Consider the following 19,153-nt stretch of genomic DNA (forward strand, 5'->3'; position numbering starts at 1 on the left):
ACCTCGTCTGCTGCCCGTCCCATTCACTGACGCCTATAAAAAGCGCCAGTCTTCTTGCCTTTGCTCCAGACTCTCCTCCACCACGATGCTGTGAACACTAACTCCAAGGCCGAGGGACTGATTACCTCATCTTTTGTATATAGTTCTACTGTCTTCCTATTATGTCCTAGAATCTGTATTGATAAAGCCACTGGATGGCGAAACGTCTACTACAATAAAGATATCCAGATGTTGCACATGTGTCTTAACTTTCATATTGTCGGTATTTTATACCTTTCTTTGCACAAACCAAGCACTGTATGATCCTTACAGGTTTAGTGTTTTCCCCTGAATATAATAAGAGTAATAACAGGTATAAACCAACGATAGAGCCTAACTTGATGCAGAGGTCTACTAGTTCAGTTCTGCATGTCCCTTGTCGGTTTAGCGCTTTATTTGATTATAATAATACTAGTTCAGTTAAAAGTATATATACACTGAGATGTATACATCTTTAAACCTAATAAACTAAGCAACTATTTCAGTAGTCCTACCCACCAGCTGGTGTGAGTTGTGCAGTTTAGTTTTCCTTACTCTTCTCTGCTCCTTCGCTTTAGCGCTTTATTTGATTATAATAATTCTGTGTTCCTTATTGTAACCACCCTCATCCCCTGGCTCTTCTCTCTCTCTCTTACACACTAAAGGAGCCGGATTTAATTCTCAGGCGTAGCATTACGTATTAACTTATCTTACTATTTTTTTCTTTAACATGTCGGCCGTCTCCCACCGAGGCAGGGTGAATCCCCCCTCCCAAAAAAAAAAGAAACACTCACCATCATTCACACATAATGTGTCTTTACAGAGGTGCCCAGATATGACAGTTTACACATCACTCCAAACAGCCAATATCCCAACCCTCTCCTTTAAAGTGCAGGCATTGTACTTCCCACCTCCAGGACTCAAGTCCGGCTAACCGATTTCTCTGTATCGCTTCACAAAATATTACCCTGCTCACACTAACAGCTCGTCAGGACCCAAAAACCGTTCGTCTCCATTCATTCCTATCTAACACGCTCACACATGCCTGCTACATGTCTAGGCCCGTTGCACACCAAATCTCTTTTACCCCCTCCCTCCATCCTTCCCTAGGACGACCTCAATCCCTTCACTCCACTACAGATTTATACACCCTCCATTATTATTATAATCAAAAAGAAGCGCTAAACCACAAGGGCTATACACCCTCCAAGTTATTCTATTTTGCTCCATCCTCTCTAAATGACCAAACCATCTCAATAACCTCCCTTCGGCCCTCTGAATAATACTGTTTGTAACTCCACACCTCGTTCTACTTTCCACTACGAATTCTCTGCATAATATTTACACCACATAAGTTTGCCCAGGGAAGAACATCAGCAAAAATATGTAGACTTTGTTGAGTTATTCAAGGTTTATAACCTTTCAAGGATAATAAGCCTAAGGATAGGTTTTTAGTTCATTATCTATGATCTCGGCAGCATGGAAAACATTGCGGAGGAGAACTAGTGTCAGCAGCAATCATCACTCAAGCGCTACATCCTGTATTATACATGTCATTCTTCATCCCCGAGTGTAGTGGTGTATGGCTTCTAGAGCCAAGCAGCGGGAGTGTTATGACTGGTGGGAGTGACGACAATTTGTATAAATACATATATGCAACAAGATCACAGCAAATAGGTGATATCACAAATGCTTGAAATTTCGATACTTTGTTCACATGTGCCGAATAGGTAAAACTGGTCAATTAGCAAGAACTCATTTAAAATTAAGTCCTTTCAAAAATTTTCTCTTATACGTTTAAAGATATAGATTTTTCATTTATGTTAATGTAAAAGTTAATACTTTTGTACCAAAAGAACCTTAGACAACTTACCTAACCTTACTACAAGAAGCGCAATTTAATTTAGCCTAATCCAACTAAATATATTTTAGATAAGTTTACATTAATTTAATAATAAACAAACACAATGAAATATATTTGTTTTCGTTAGGTTCAGAATGATTTTTGCGAAATTATTGCATACACAAATTTTCGCTCGCCTTATTCGGCAAGAAGAGCGCTGCTATTTAAGCCAAAATCGCAAGTTTCGCCTATTCGGCACGACATTATATATATATATATATATATATATATATATATATATATATATATATATATATATATATATATATATATATATATATATACATACATACATACATACATACATACATATATATATATATAATTTTTTTTTTCAACAAGTCGGCCGTCTCCCACCGAGGCAGGGTGACCCAAAAAAGAAAGAAAATCCCCAAAAAGAAAATGCTTTCATCATCATTCAACACTTTCACCACACTCACACATAATCACTGTTTTTGCAGAGGTGCTCAGAATACAACAGTTTAGAAGCATATACGTATAAAGATACACAACACATCCCTCCAAACTGCCAATATCCCAAACCCCTCCTTTAAAGTGCAGGCATTGTACTTCCCATTTCCAGGACTCAAGTCCGACTGTATGAAAATAACCGGTTTCCCTGAATCCCTTCACTAAATATTACCCTGCTCACACTCCAACAGATCGTCAGGTCCCAAGTATCATTCGTCTCCATTCACTCCTATCTAACACGCTCACGCACGCTTGCTGGAAGTCCAAGCCCCTCGCCCACAAAACCTCCTTTACCCCCTCTCTCCAACCCTTTCGACGACGACCCCTACCCCGCCTTCCTTCCCCTATAGATTTATATGCTTTCCATGTCATTCTACTTTGATCCATTCTCTCTAAATGACCAAACCACCTCAACAACCCCTCTTCAGCCCTCTGACTAATACTTTTATTAACTCCACACCTTTTCCTAATTTCCACACTCCGAATTTTCTGCATAATATTTACACCACACATTACCCTTAGACAGGACATCTCCACTGCCTCCAACCTTCTCGCTGCTGCATTTACCACCCAAGCTTCACACCCATATAAGAGTGTTGGTACTACTATACTTTCATACATTCCCTTCTTTGCCTCCATAGATAACGTTTTTTGACTCCACATATACCTCAGTGCACCACTCACCTTTTTTCCCTCATCAATTCTATGATTAACCTCATCCTTCATAAATCCATCCGCCGACACGTCAACTCTCCAAGTATCTGAAAACATTCACTTCCTCCATACTCCTCCTCTCCAATTTGATATCCAATTTTTCTTTATCTAAATCATTTGATACCCTCATCATCTTACTCTTTTCTATGTTCACTTTCAACTTTCTACCTTTACACACATTCCCAAACTCATCCACTAACCTTTGCAATTTTTCTTTAGAATCTCCCATAAGCACAGTATCATCAGCAAAAAGTAACTGTGTTAATTCCCATTTTGAATTTGATTCCCCATAATTTAATCCCACCCCTCTCCCGAACACCCTAGCATTTACTTCTTTTACAACCCCATCTATAAATATATTAAACAACCATGGTGACATTACACATCCCTGTCTAAGACCTACTTTTACCGGGAAGTAGTCTCCCTCTCTTCTACACACCCTAACCTGAGCCTCACTATCCTCATAAAAACTCTTTACAGCATTTAGTAACCTACCACCCATTCTATATACTTGCAACATCTGCCACATTGCTCCCCTATCCACTCTATCATATGCCTTTTCCAAATCCATAAATGCAATAAAAACCTCCCTACCTTTATCTAAATACTGCTCACATATATGCTTCAATGTAAACACTTGATCTACACATCCCCTACCCACTCTGAAACCTCCTTGCTCATCCGCAATCCTACATTCTGTCTTACCTCTAATTCTTTCAATTATAACCCTACCGTACACTTTTCCTGGTATACTCAATAAATTTATTCCTCTATAACATTTACAATCTCTTTTGTCCCCCTTCCCTTTATATAAAGGGACTATACATGCTCTCCGCCAATCCCTAGGTACCTTCCCCTCTTTCATACATTTATTAAACAAAAGTACCAACCACTCCAACACTATATCCCCCCCTGCTTTTAAAATTTCTGTCATGATCCCCTCAGTTCCAGCTGCTTTACCCCCTTTCATTCTACGTAATGCCTCACGTACCTCCCCCACACTTACATTCTGCTCTTCTTCACTCCTAAAAGATGGTATACCTCCCTGACCAGTGCATGAAATTACAGCCTCCCTTTTTTCCTCAACATTTAAAAGTTCCTCAAAATATTCTCGCCATCTACCTAATACCTCCCTCTCCCCATCTACTAACTCCCCTACTCTGTTTTTAACTGACAAATCCATACTTTCCCTAGGCTTTCTTAACTTGTTTAACTCCAATTTTTTTTCTTATTTTCATTAAAATTTCTTGACAGTGCCTCTCCCACTCTATCATCTACTCTCCTTTTGCACTCTCTCACCACTCTCTTCACCTTTCTTTTACTCTCCATATACTCTGCTCTTCTTATAACACTTCTGCTTTGTAAAAACCTCTCATAAGCTAACTTTTTCTCTTTTATCACACCCTTTACTTCATCATTCCACCAATCACTCCTCTTTCCACCTGCCCCCACCCTCCTATAACCACAAACTTCTGCCCCACATTCTAATACTGCATTTTTAAAACTATTCCAACCCTCTTCAACCCCCCCCCCCACTACTCATCTTTGCACTAGCCCACCTTTCTGCCAACAGTCGCTTATATCTCCCCCGAACTTCCTCCTCCCTTAGTTTATACACTTTCACCTCCCTCTTACTTCTTGTTGCCACCTTCCTCTTTTCCCATCTACCTCTTACTCTAACTGTAGCTACAACTAAATAATGATCCGATATATCAGTTGCCCCTCTATAAACATGTACATCCTGGAGCCTACCCATCAACCTTTTATCCACCAATACATAATCTAACAAACTACTTTCATTACGTGCTACATCATACCTTGTATATTTATTTATCCTCTTTTTCATAAAATATGTATTACTTATTACCAAATCTCTTTCTACACATAGCTCAATTAAAGACTCCCCTTTTACATTTACCCCTGGCACCCCAAATTTACGTACTACTCCCTCCATAACATTTTTACCCACTTTAGCATTGAAATCCCCAACCATCATTACTCTCACACTTGATTCAAAACTCCCCACGCATTCACTCAACATTTCCCAAAATTTCTCTCTCTCCTCTACACTTCTTTCTTCTCCAGGTGCATACACGCTTACTATAACCCACTTTTCACATCCAATCTTTATTTTACTCCACATAATCCTTGAATTTATACATTTATAGTCCCTCTTTTCCTGCCATAGTTTATCCTTCAACATTATTGCTACTCCTTCTTTAGCTCTAACTCTATTTGAAACCCCTGACCTAATCCCATTTATTCCTCTCCATTGAAACTCTCCCACCCCCTTCTGCTTCGTTTCACTTAAAGCCAGGACATCCAGCTTCTTCTCATTCATAACATCCACAATCATCTCTTTCTTATCATTTGCACAACATCCACGCACATTCAGACTTCCCACTTTGACAATTTTCTTCTTCTTCTTCTTTTTTGTAATCTTTACGGGAAAAGGGGTTACTAGCCCATTGTTCCCGGCATTTTAGTTGACTTTTACAACACGCATGGCTTACGGAGGGAAGATTCTTATTCCACTTCCCCATGGATATAAAAGGAAAAGTAATAAGACCAAGAACTATTAAGATAAAATCAAAGAAAACTCAGATGAGTGTGTATAAATAAACGTGTATACATGTATGTGTAGTGTGACCTAAGTGTAAGTAGAAGTAGCAAGACATGCCTGTAATCTTGCATATTTATGAGACAGACAAAAGACACCAGCAATCCTACCATCATGTAAAACAATTACAGGCTTTTGTTTTACATTCACTTGGCAGGACGGTAGTACCTCCCTGGGTGGTTGCTGTCTACCAACCTACTACAAAGAACAAAGTGGTTTTAAGGAACTACTAAGAATATATTCTTGTCGGGGGTTTACAGGGTCATTAACAGTTTCCCCCTTCGAGGAGGGTGCCTTGACGCAGGTGAATGGCTCTTGATCCAAGAAACTGAAAGTACCCTCTTCTTCCTTGAATCAAACTTGATTACCCTCCATACCTCCCATTCCCAAAGTGCTATATGGCCCTCGTAAATATAATGATATTTAGTGGTGCTATTCACGGGAGAACCCAGACTCATTATTCCATCCAGCAATATACTGGTCACTGCTTGCTAACACTCACATTCTTGTCTGTTTTGATTATTAATTGCTATGAATTACTGATTATATTCTTACTAAATCTTGACTTGTCATGTAATAGCCTAACATGTAGATTGTCCTATACTATGAAGTCTACAATTAATATACAGTATGATAACGTAGTGGACCAAAGCATATGGCAGGAAAATTTCCTCAATGGTAATTTATGTGATGGTCGTCATTATCATCTGGATGAGGGAAGACAGCGGAAAGTTAAGTGATGTTACCTGGAGTTTACCTGGAGAGAGTTTCGGGGGTCAACGCCCCCGCGGCCCGGTCTGTGACCAGGCCTCCTGGTGGATCAGCGCCTGATCAACCAGGCTGTTGCTGCTGGCTGCACGCAAACCAACGTACGAGCCACAGCCCGGCTGATCAGGAACTGACTTTAGGTGCTTGTCCAGTGCCAGCTTGAAGACTGCCAGGGGTCTGTTGGTAATCCCCCTTATGTGTGCTGGGAGGCAGTTGAACAGTCTCGGGCCCCTGACACTTATTGTATGGTCTCTTAACGTGGTAGCAAGACATGTTAGAGGTGGTGGTGATGTTACCAGGGTAGCAAGACATGTTAGAGGTGGTGGTGATGTTACCAGGGTAGCAAGACATGTTAGAGGTGGTGGTGATGTTACCAGGGTAGCAAGACATGTTAGAGGTGGTGGTGATGTTACCAGGATAGCAAGACATGTTAGAGGTGGTTGTGATGTTACCAGGATAGCAAGTCATGTTAGAGGTGGTGGCGATGTTACCAGGATTGCAAGTCATGTTAGAGGTGGTGGCGATGTTACCAGGATAGCAAGTCATGTTAGAGGTGGTGGTGATGTTACCAGGACAGGAAAACATGCAAGAGAAACATGGGTGGTGTTGTAACATGATAGCAATACATGTTAGAGACAGTGGTATCGTACCTGAGACGGAGTTGAAGTGGCAAGAAGCAACATTGAGTGAGGTTGCTACCAGCACCAGAATTCTTCTGCCCTGCATTCTTCGCCTTCTATCCTGCCACTATTGTTATCCCTCTTATCCACACACTGGTGCTGCTGCTGTCAGTTTCCCACTAGTAATATAGATGAGGCTAGCAATGTTCTTTTTTCTGATTAAGGTGCTCAGCTACGGTTATTAGACTGAGAAAGACTGCATCCTGCGGCCTCACTACACCACCTCTACTATAATGTTAGTTTTAAGTGGTACTATTAAATTATACATTTTCCAGTTTAATTCTGGATCATCGTAAATGAATTAAATAAAATAAAAATTACTTAAATTGTATTTTTATTTATGTATCAACAAAATGTGATAGTGATCTCCCATAGTATTCTTGTTTAAACTTAAAAAGTTCTTTAGTTCATTTTTTACACTGCTTTGAATAATTAATGTTTAGGCATTTCCTCCGAGGAATTACCTTAAAATTTGATTTTAACAATTACCCTCCACCAATGCATATACAAGATTATGTTCACCAATATTAGAGAGAAGTAGCAGCTCAGATGAGAGGTGATGACACAACCTTCACTCAGGCGCAGCCAGCAGGTTACTGACGATGCTAACCTTTGACACTTCACTTGTAAACAAGGATGTGACGTATCAAAAACCAATGTATTTCGGTTCCTGCACGATCCGAGAAACTTGTCCTTAATATTCCGTAACCCCAGCACCTTGTATATCAGCGCAAGCAAGGCGCCTTGCCTCGTATATGTACTTCAAAACTATGAACAAGCGGGGAAGATGCAGCCCAAGTGCCTCCCCATGGTTAGACATTGTTCTTGGGAAAAAATGAGGACAGCAGAACAAGCGTGCGCACACATGCGCGCACGTGGTTGCAGTTATGTCGGGTCTGTGTAGGAACATAGCATAAATAACCTAGCTTAGATGTTAAGGGTAAAATATTTCTCCCATATTAAATTTATACTAAATGGAAGGAAGGATATTACATATATTCTCCGGAGACGTAAAGCGCATCCAAGTGACTTGCGGGATGGAGTATTCTTGAGAGGACGCGTATCTGATGGTGACTTAAGTGTAAAACTCATCATCACTTGGCTCGTCGATGGTGATGTTGGGATGATGGCTGAGGAGGATGGATGAAACCCTATCATCACTGTCAGTCTCGCCTGACCCCTCCCTTACTTGACCTCTCTTCTTATTGTTACTATTTTCCTTGCTTTCTCCACCCTCTCCTGAACTCACGTTCTCTCCATCTGTTTTCTTGTTCTCATCTTCCGATTTTTCGCTTTGCTTCTCAGTTTCTTGACTGTCATCTGACTGGTAGCTCTCTGCAGCTTCCTCAAAGTCACCGTCATCGTCAGCGGCGGAGCTGGAGTTGTCGTCATGAGGGGAGGGGAGTGAAGCAGTAATACTGGGGCGCCGGGGGAGGCCAGGCAGGGGAGAAAGCCTAGTAGTCTCCCTGCCACGACGGCACTTGGCAGAGGACCTCTCTGAGACTGTTGTGGGAGAGGGACTCCTGCGGGACCTGTCGGAGACGGTGGTGGGCGATGGAGTCCCGCGAGACCTCTCTGAAACAGCGGTGGGTGATAGGCTCCTACGGGACCTGTCGGAGGCAGAGCATGTGTTACCTTTCTCGAGTATCTATGTATCCAACACATGCTTTAATAACTTCTTAATGTCACAGAAGACATGTATGTAACACTACATCACTCGAATTTATAGAATATAGTTTGGTGGCTGCGGCGGCTTCAGCTGCAGTTAGAGTACTAGTGAGATTTATTGAATGACTGGATGTAAACAGAATCTACATTGCATAGATCAATAGACCTGCTGCATTTTTTTCTATGGTTAATTACTAATTTTATTTAATTTATAATGGGAGCTTGGTCTGGTGACAATCAATAAAATGAAGGGCACATACCTAGGGCTGATGAGGGGCAGGGTGATAATGGGTACACGATGACTGCGGCGAGCAGATGTCCTGGGTGAAGGAGGGGGACCCACGTGAGGGACCCTACACAGACCTGCTGGGGCCCGATGCTGGTGGCATGTTAAATCGTGTTGTTAATAAGTTACAAGTTAATAACGTGTTAATATGCTACATGTTAAAATGTGTTATTTCAAAAGGTTACGTAACATAAAAATGGAACTCTGCCGTAGGCTTGTTTACCCATACTAGGGCATTTTGTTATATTTTCATTGCTTGCTATGGTAACGATCTGTAACTCATGGGTAGACAATTTGGCTTACAACCGAAAGGACTTGGGTTTGATTCCCTGGCGAACCATCTGAGCAAGTATCCTTACACCACCGTAACATAGCCATAAATATGAACATTTCAGGGAAGGCCCCACCTGGGAATAAGTAATATTAGTTATCTTCTGGGTTGTTGTGAGAACAAGTTCAACAAATCTAGAATAAATCTAGTTTTTAGATGCACAACACCTAACCTGGATGAGCTTGCCTGGCGGAGGCGGTCTGATGTGTCGCTCCACTTCAGAGGTGACCTGCTCAAGGAACGACTCGCCCTGGTCCCATGTATCCTGCTCCCTAGATGAAGAAACTGGGGGCTTCCGGCTGGACGTCCGGGATCGAGGTTCGAATGGTCTGTGGGTAGAAGTGAAGGTTCTACAATGAACAAACACTAATACAAAATAAGAAGGAATTTTGCAGTTGCTGCTGTAAGCACCTTACAACGGAGTGAAATTACGATAAAGTATAAAGCGCTCTGTCCCCCCCTAAGAGATGTGCCTTGATAACGATGAGGAGCTTTTGTTCCAGGGAATTAAACCTGTTCTCCTTTTATATGCACTGAACCTGCTTGTCTTTTGCTTCCCCAAACCCTGTATGACCTTTCAGGTTTAACGCTCGCCTCTTGAATGTAATGACTATTTCTCGGCACCGTTTTTCTCCCTCCAAAATAAATTAAACGTAACAGTAGTTGTGCTAAAGCTTCCTGTAATTGTTAATATTTAAGCAAATAACTTTATTCTGCTTACATTATAGATATTTAGTTGTGCTTTGCATTCACACTACCAAGATATGAGTCCCTGGATTGTCACAGAAGAGTTATTGAGCCATGGAACAAGGATTTAAAGCGTCAACGCAGTTCTTGAATGGTTAGAAATAAAATAATATCTTTTAAAATTCCATATCAGAAATAAATCAGTTTGTAAGAGGGTAATTAGGGTCATATATAGCATATACAGCTTATTCTGGCTGGAATGAGGCCTGTTATCAAACCACCACAGTAAACACAAGAATGAACACTGGAAGAGGCCTATTGGACCATGCTAGGCTGTATGACCCTAGTGGGTTTAGCGCTTCTTTTTTATTATAACAGTAATGAACCATGCTAGGTAGATCAGCTCATATTAACCCACACTCACTTATATACCCGTCTAGTCTATATATAAAGCTGCCCAAAGTTCCCTGCTAAATGACGCTACCTGGGAGCTTGTTCCAATTCGGTATTTACATTTCTAAATCTATGTTTGTTCATCTTGAATTCAGTGCTACGAGTCCTATCTTGGTTGGATAGTTTCAATAGACTTATGCTATTTATGAATGTTAATCGTAGTAAGTCTGAATAAATGAAGAATGGGTATAATTGAAAACCGCTGTATTAGCGAAATGTTGTGAAGCAAAGCGCAGTAAAGCGGGGTCTGCTTGTACATAACGGCTGAATGCTAATGTGTGTGCAGAATTTATAAACAAAACAGATCAAAATACATAAGGAAATGCAAATTGGGATCTTTTAAACGTCACCAGCATACGTGGACCCTCAAACGTCACCACTACATGTGGACTCTCAAACGTCACCACTACACGTGAACCCTCAAACGTCACCACTGTACGTGGACCCTCAAACGTCACCACTGTACATGGACCCTCAAACGTCACCACTGTACGTGGACCCTCAAACGTCACTACAACATGTGAGTCGTCAGGTGTTACCCTCTGGGAGCCATGTTGATGTTATCTAGCCTCTTGGTCCTCATGATGATGGCCATGCGGTGGACCAGCTTAATGTTGTCCTCACAAATCTTTCCCTGGCGGTCCCGCTCCAGCCGCAGCTTCTTGAGCTTGACCACCAAGTGTGGGTATTCTCGAGGGGGACCAGCATCGATACGAGGCACTGCACTGCGTACCTGTGACACAGAACGAGACTCAGAGACAATCATTTGCATACATCAAGTATCTTAGGATACAAAAATGTGATCAGTGGTTTTTTTTTTTTTTTTGGAGGGGGGGGGATGCAAAGCCTAGCCCCATTTAAGCAACAGATGTTTAACCATGATTCTGTAGCACCAGTAAGCCAGCAGTTGTTATATCACTAAAACTCAACATAGGTAAGACAGATGTTTCCTAAACAATAAACGGGTCATCAATTGACAAAGACCAGCATCATAAGAGTTTCCTGACTGACACACCATCCTACCTGCATATAACATCTAATTATCAAGTTGGAATATTGCTTTCCATGCTTACTAGGATCGGCTTTAAACTTTTAACTCAAATGTGTTATTCTTGGAAGATGATTAGACTGGTTTTGAACTGTGTTCCAAACTGTTAATTTTAATTAAATAATTGGATAGTTCCGGTGATATTACTTGAGAATGTCTTTTCACATAGGCTTCAGCAGCGCTGTATGACCCTTGTGGGTTTAGCACTTAGTTATGATTATAGTAATAATGTGTTATACTTAGAGGAGTTTCGATTTTTAGTAGGCCTTGTAGGCCTGTAATTTGCCAGTTTTACTTATAAAAAGATAAAGTATCACATACACAACATATTTTACGCATTTCCATTTAGCTGCTTAACCTTAGGAGTTACATGGTCTCTAAAATTGTTAACAAATTAACCTTTTGGTCTTAATCCAACTATTAAATTGCAGTTTTTTACAATGCCATGATCTATCATATCCCCTGGCAGATCATACTAATCGATGTGAGTTCTGTTAGGATTAATTTAGTGGCTTCTGTAATATGACGGAGACTAATTTCCCTGACAACTAAGTACTGCACACATAAAGTTAGTACATGGTTCGTCAAATTTTGGTTAGTGATTCGTCTTAGATATTTTAATTTTAGTTATTAACTGGGTTTAGCTCTATCTCTTCGGGGTACTACTCTGCAGTTTCTGCGCATCGTACAGTTATAGATTTACAGTTCCTGGGCCTTTTGAGAGCGTTAAGATACAGCCACGGGTATTACTATATTTCTTGGGGAAGTTCATCTGAAACTCCTGGTCCTCTTGAAATTATTGATCTCTAGCTTTTGAATCTCTTGGGAGAGTTGAGTTACAGCTCCTAGATGTCTTGAGGGAGTTGAACTGCAGCTTCTCTGCCTGCTGAAGCTTTTTCAGGTACACTTACTATCTTACACGAGTTGACGTCCAAGAGGCTGAGGTTATTTGATAGTGGGATGCTTCTCTCGGATCGCCAAACAAGTCAGAATTATCCACTTTAGTACTAAAGCACGATAAAGTCAGTGATTTGTTTGCAATCTTGATTTTACAATTTCGTCACGTCACTGTAGATGGTACTGCAGCCTATTTTTATTTTACTGCGTTAATTTTCCTGTCATGCTTTCCAGCGACATTTTTTTCCCAAGGTTTCTAATGACCCTACAAATGCTATTTTATTTCTCTGAAGCTATGTTGGGTTGGGTTAGATTAGGTTGCATTAATCTCTAAAAACTATGTGACCACAATAGTGAAGTTAAAAAATGGCCACAACAAGTGTGTCAAGGCGGTGGCTTAGCGTATACAAGAAACGTTCAAATGTGCACGAGCATCACTGGCAATGCCAAAATGGGTTGCATAGTGACATCTGTAACCAGAATGGTGCCCAGTAGCTCACTGGTTCAGCTCACAACAAAAACATCCTGAGCTATAATTTCAGGCCAGTGAAACTTATGTCATCGCATTCTATTGACTCACCTTGTGCGTGTGGTCACAGTAGTCAGGTGACTCACCTTGTGCCTGTGGTCACAGTAGTCAGGTGACTCGTCTTGTGCCTGTGGTCACAGTAGTCAAGTGACTCACCTTGTGCCTGTGGTCGCAGTAATCAGGTGACTCACCTTGTGCCTGTGGTCACAGTAGTCAGGTGACTCACCTTGTGCCTGTGGTCACAGTAATCAGGTGACTCACCTTGTGCCTGTGGTCGCAGTAATCAGGTGACTCATCTTATGCCTGTGGTCACAGTAATCAGGTGACTCACCTTGTGCCTGTGGTCACAGTAATCAGGTGACTCACCTTGTGCCTGTGGTCACGGTAGCGACGGTCACGGAAGGGCTTCTCAATGATCACCTGCCGTCTCGTCAACATGGCTGTGCTGCAGACAATGAATGATGTACAAATTTAAAACAAGATAAAGTTAAAAATCCCTTTACGCCGGCGAAGGGCTCTTGATCCAAGGAATCAGAGCTATCCTCCCTTTCCTCGGAACACAACTGATTCGTTTTCATTCCCTAGATTAAGTATGACTCTTATATAAGAATTTATTCTCTTCTTAAATACAGTATTTTATTTATGCGTATATGTATGTATGTATATATATATATATATATATATATATATATATATATATATATATATATATATATATATATATATATATATATATATATATATATATATATATATATATATATATATTATATTTTACAAAGGTACACATACACTATATGTACAAAGTTATACACTGTATACACAAAGCTATACATACACTGCATACACAAAGGTATAGATACACTATATATACAAAGGAATACATACACTATACAAAACTATACGCGCACTATATGTGCAAGCTTATACATAATATGTAAAAAACTATACATGCGGTATATGTACAAGTTTTCTGTTTACAGCTCCCTTAATGATGATGAAGGGCTCTTGATCCCAGGAAATAAGGTTATATTCCCCCTTTCTTGGATCTAACCTTATAACAACGGTTGTACTGTTATAGCAACGGCTGTAATGTTATCGTCATTGCTAGAATCTAGAGTCTAGAGTCATTGCTAGAGTCCGTTGTCGTTGCTAGAGTCCAGCGTCATTGCTAGAGTCCATCGCCATTGCTAGAGTCCATCGTAATTGCTAGAGTCCATCATCATTGCTAGAGTCCATCATTACTAGAGTCCATCGTCATTGCTTCTTGTATATGTACATTTAATTTGCTTCTCCAGGCCTTGGTGTCCCTCAGGGTAGTTTTCTGGATGCTGGGGGGAGGAGGGAGGGGCTCTTGTTTCAAGGAATTAAAGCCTGTCTTCCTATTCAATGAATCGAGGTTAGACTGCCTCCATTCCCGAGCTCGGCATTGCCCCTACGAATTTAGCGCTTCCCTATAACTAATAACAACATCCACAACAATAATAATAATAATAATAATAATAATAATAATAATAATAATAATAATAATAATAATAATAATAATAATAATACACGCAACAACAACAATAATAATAGGTACCCCCGTTATTCGGTGGCAGCGCGATCAGTGCACAACCACAAGGACCAGGGATCAATCCTGGGCAAGGGTGAGACTTATGGGCAGGTCAGGTTCCTATTATAACCCCTGCACCTGTTTACCCAGAAGCAAATAGGTACACGGGAGTTAGTCGAGTGTTGTGAATCTTATCGTGAGGAGAAGTGAGGAATACCAATGGAAATAAGTCAGACTCATTGACACTTGGGTTACTAACCCATTTGCGTCACTACTTGGGTTACTAACCCATTTGCGTCACTACTTGGGTCACTAACTCATTTGCGTCACTACTTGGGTCACTAACCCATTTGCATCAGTCACAATATTTTTTTTCGAATTCCCAGAATTTGCGTGAATCACGATGCCATATGATTCAATCATAACCCGAGCAACTCCACGGTTAAAATATTAATATTTTAAACTGTAAAGCAGTAGTATACTGCACTGGGCGAGGTTCTCTCTCCCAGCTAGATGGTCTAAGATAACAGAGCGGTGTTTGATCGATGCTATATTACTCTCTATAATATGCTACGCGCCCGAGCGTATAGAGCGATACATCTCATTTTGTACCCATAAAATACTATATTTCTGCAGCTCTCATACTTTACTTTGAGTTTCCACTTGACTAAACTTCCACCCTGACACCACCTATTTTTCTCTTATGTCACGAAGACGCAATTAAATCATTTATAATGACGAGGGATGAAGATAAACACAAAATCCCACCTATTCTCATGTAATATTTTCTGTAAATATTACAGTTGACTTACCTGTAACCTCCTGGTAAGGTACAAAGTATGTCAGTGTGGGTGAGCTTACCTGGACACCTCAAAAACGGAATATAAACGTGTGTGAGCTGCCGTAAGGGTGAGCTGAGGGGAGAGAAGTCAGTCCCTCACCATCTGAGGGGACGCGTCCATGGCGTCTCTCGTTGCTATGGCAACACTCACGTCATTTTAGATTTTGCCACCGAAGTGGCTAGTTTATTGTGCACCCCATATCCATCCTGTGGACGGTAGCGCAAGAGCATATGGATACACAAAAGGCCTAGGAACTAGGCCCCAAAGGGTTAACAGGAATACATATGGATTTATATCTACATATCTATAGTTCACTTATCTGTTACAAGCAAATTTAGGAAATTTGCTTAGTATATCTGGTATCTTATTTTCATTAATAAGATATCTTGACATGTCACATAGGTTATTATACTGTCTGTCTCTGTATTCCTCAATAAGTGGACAATTAAGCATATAGTGTTCAAGAGAGTGACCATATACCTGATCACATAATTTACATTTAGTTTAATCATCATCTGTGTGTCTCCCAAACTGCCAGAAGTACTTGTAACCAAGCCTAAGTCTGGCCACTACAACATCAGTCAGTCTGTTCACATTGCAAGTTGCTCCATAAACATACTTATCTACGTTCATGTTATCATAGTGGGTTATAGATCTACTCAGGCTTCTAACTGCATTCCTATAACAATCATTTTCATTATTTACTTCTCTCTCACGTCACTCACCACGTGGAGAAAACCTATTTAATTAAGACTGTTTTTTATACATTACATAAAAGTATGCAGGTAATCTAATGCATAAAAATATGAGAAAGGCGTCAAGAGGCAGACTGTCCAGTAGACTATGAAGATAAATTTATTCAGAATTTTAACCCGGAGGGTTAATGTATATGTTTATTATTATTTTCATAAGCATCATTAGATGTGCAGCCCTGTGTACATTATATATGCAGCGTCCCACATCATTATGTACGCATTAAAAATCATTATGTACACAGCATTGTACAGCATTATGTACACAGCTGTAGTGTTGGCGCGTCTCTGTTTACTTTAATATGTTTATCATCCACCACATACCCATGCTGTGGGAGGTAGTGAAAAGATTACAGAGGTACATAATTGGTCCAGGGACTGGACCCTAAAGTTTTGATAGCTGAGCAAGTTACAGAGGTAATAAACTCAAAATTACAAAGGTAATGAACTCACAATTTACAAAGGTAATGAACTCACAATATACAAAGGTAATGAACTCCAGGTAGGTCTGGTCACAATCATGACAAGTTACAAAGGTATTTACAGATTACAGAGGTACGTAATGGGTCCAGGGACTGGGCCCCCAAAGTTTTGATAGCTGAACTAGGTACAAAGGTAATGAACTCACAGGTTACAAAGGTAATGAATCCTGTAAGAATGGTTACTTACGTTTATACATGCACACACACAAACCCACACAGCGCGTCTCTAGCAAGACAGTGATTGAGTGAATGATGAAGATTAGATTTTGCCACCGAAGTGGCTAGTTTATTGTGCACCCCATATCCATCCTGTGGACGGTAGCGCAAGAGCATATGGATACACAAAAGGCCTAGAAACTAGGCCCCAAAGGGTTAACAGGAATACATATGGATTTATATCTACATATCTATAGTTCACTTATCTGTTGCAAGCAAATTTAGGAAATTTTCTTAGTATATCTGGTATCTTATTTTCATTAATAAGATATCTTGACATGTCACATAGGTTATTATACTGTCTGTCTCTGTATTCCTCAATAAGTGGACAATTAAGCACATAGTGTTCAAGAGAGTGACCATATGCCTGATCACATAATTTACATTTAGTTTGATCATCATCTGTGTCTCCCAAACTGCCAGAAGTACTTGTAACCAAGCCTAAGCCTGACCACTACAACATCAGTCAGTCTGTTCACATTGCAAGTTGCTCCATAAACATACTTATCTACGTTCATGTTATCATAGTGGGTTATAGATCAACTCGGGCTTCTAACTGCATTCCTATAACAATCATTTTCATTATTTACTTCTTTCCTAATATTATTCCTAATGCTAGACACAGTTATACCAAAGTTATATTCTACATTCTCCTTCTGGGTACTCTTCTTGGCTAACATATCAACTTTATCATGAAGGAGTAATCCAATGTGTGATGGGATCCATAGCAATTGTACATTAATTCCTTTGTCCCTAATTTTTGAGTATCTATACCTGGCTTCTCCAATGAGCATGTTGTTGGAGTCATTATATGAGTCAAGAGCGTTCAATGATGACATAGAATCAGTAATGATGATAGAGTCAAGCTCAGTGTCATAGGTTAGCTTTAGCGCCATTAGGATTGCAAACAATTCAGTTTGCAGTGTAGGCGCCCAGTTGTTAATTCTTATGCCTAACTCAACAAATTTATTATGAAGGTGTTTCCTTTTTTGTCGGAAATTCTACCAACGTTAATACATTCTGTAATACTGTTATTTTGCGCTACTGCTCACAGGATGAGCTGCGGGTGCACAAAAAATTAGCAGTTTAGATGACAACTGAGGAAAGTATCTGACTCCGGAGTTCCTGCGGAGGATTTACGAGGTTTTTCTATCTCACGACCTTTAAAACCAACAATAACAACAGCTGCTTTTAATGTAGCTCGTGTAAGGACGCCTTAATGATAATGACTCTATTTCAAATTAAGAAACAAACAGTAATTTCAAAACCCGTAGTATACACAGCATCTGGACTCCGACATTGACCGAGGGCAGACATGTCGCTCTACTTTTTATCTTGAGCATCAGATTTTCCGGTTTCTTCTGGGCATTTGTTCTCATCATATAATGGCCGTTGCTGGGCAATTGGTTGAGGGGCAATAGTTCAGCTCCTCCTTGACTTATATAATAATAATAATAAATCTTTATTTCTACAGCTACATTTGCAAGATAAATAAGTAAATAAATACAGACCATAGCTGACATCAATGACGTACTACTATATAGAAAGCCCTTTGTTATGCTGAGCATTTCGGATAAATTAGGTCAGTGTTGTCTCGGGATGTGACCCACACCAGTCGAATTACACTCAGGTACCCATTTTACTGATGGGGAACATAGACAACCGGTGTAAGGAAACAGCCAATGTTTCCACCGTCCCCGGGAATCGAACCCGGACTCGCCGTATGAAGCGAGAGCTTTAGCCACCAGGCCAAGAAATGTTGGGGGGAAGGGTGATGTGTCAGGCTCTACCTTGGTTTAGGTAAGAGTGTCTTCCTGACGTGATAAGAGATAAGATTTCGTTCGGATTTTTAACCCCGGAGGGTTAGCCACCCAGGATAACCCAAGAAAGTCAGCGTCATCGAGGACTGTCTAACTTATTTCCATTGGGGTCCTTAATCTTGTCCCCCAGGATGCGACCCACACCAGTCGACTAACACCCAGGTACCTATTTACTGCTAGGTGAACAGGACAACAGGTGTAAGGAAACGTTTCGAAATGTTTCCACCCGCCGGGAATCGAACCCGGGCCCTCCGTGTGTGAAGCGGGAGCTTCAGCCACCGGGCCACCGGGCCTGTGAATGGTAACTTATTGTACCCGTTGCTCTTTCAGGAGGACACCTTGTTTCCTTTATAAATTCAACCCATATTTGGTGGCCCGTGGCCTGGTGCCCGAAATGTCCCTGCATGATAGTG

The 19,153-nt window shown here is 40.6% G+C and overlaps 1 protein-coding gene across 6 annotated transcripts in view; it reads right to left on the minus strand.

Moving 5' to 3' along the window:
* Positions 1-15,588, minus strand: part of LOC128695596 (suppressor of lurcher protein 1) — a 45,264-nt gene extending 29,676 nt beyond the window's left edge. The window contains exons 1-6 of one of the 6 annotated variants that reach the window (XR_011393065.1): positions 15,490-15,588; positions 13,440-13,518; positions 11,139-11,332; positions 9,632-9,788; positions 9,103-9,221; positions 7,697-8,784 (exon numbers count right to left, since the gene is read on the minus strand). Coding sequence is in view for 5 of the 6 variants with exons in the window: in XM_070093221.1 (XP_069949322.1) it covers positions 8,250-8,784; positions 9,103-9,221; positions 9,632-9,788; positions 11,139-11,332; positions 13,440-13,511 (1,077 nt within the window). In the remaining variant the exon portion in view is untranslated. Of the gene's footprint in view, positions 1-7,144; positions 8,785-9,102; positions 9,222-9,631; positions 9,789-11,138; positions 11,333-13,439; positions 13,519-15,489 lie in introns of those variants that run through there. The other 5 variants (XM_070093221.1, XM_070093219.1, XM_053786311.2 and 2 more) reach the window with 5 other exon arrangements.
* Positions 15,589-19,153: the final 3,565 nt, after the last annotated feature.

This window comes from Cherax quadricarinatus, chromosome 42, assembly GCF_038502225.1.
Source record: "Cherax quadricarinatus isolate ZL_2023a chromosome 42, ASM3850222v1, whole genome shotgun sequence".
NCBI lineage: Eukaryota > Metazoa > Arthropoda > Malacostraca > Decapoda > Parastacidae > Cherax > Cherax quadricarinatus.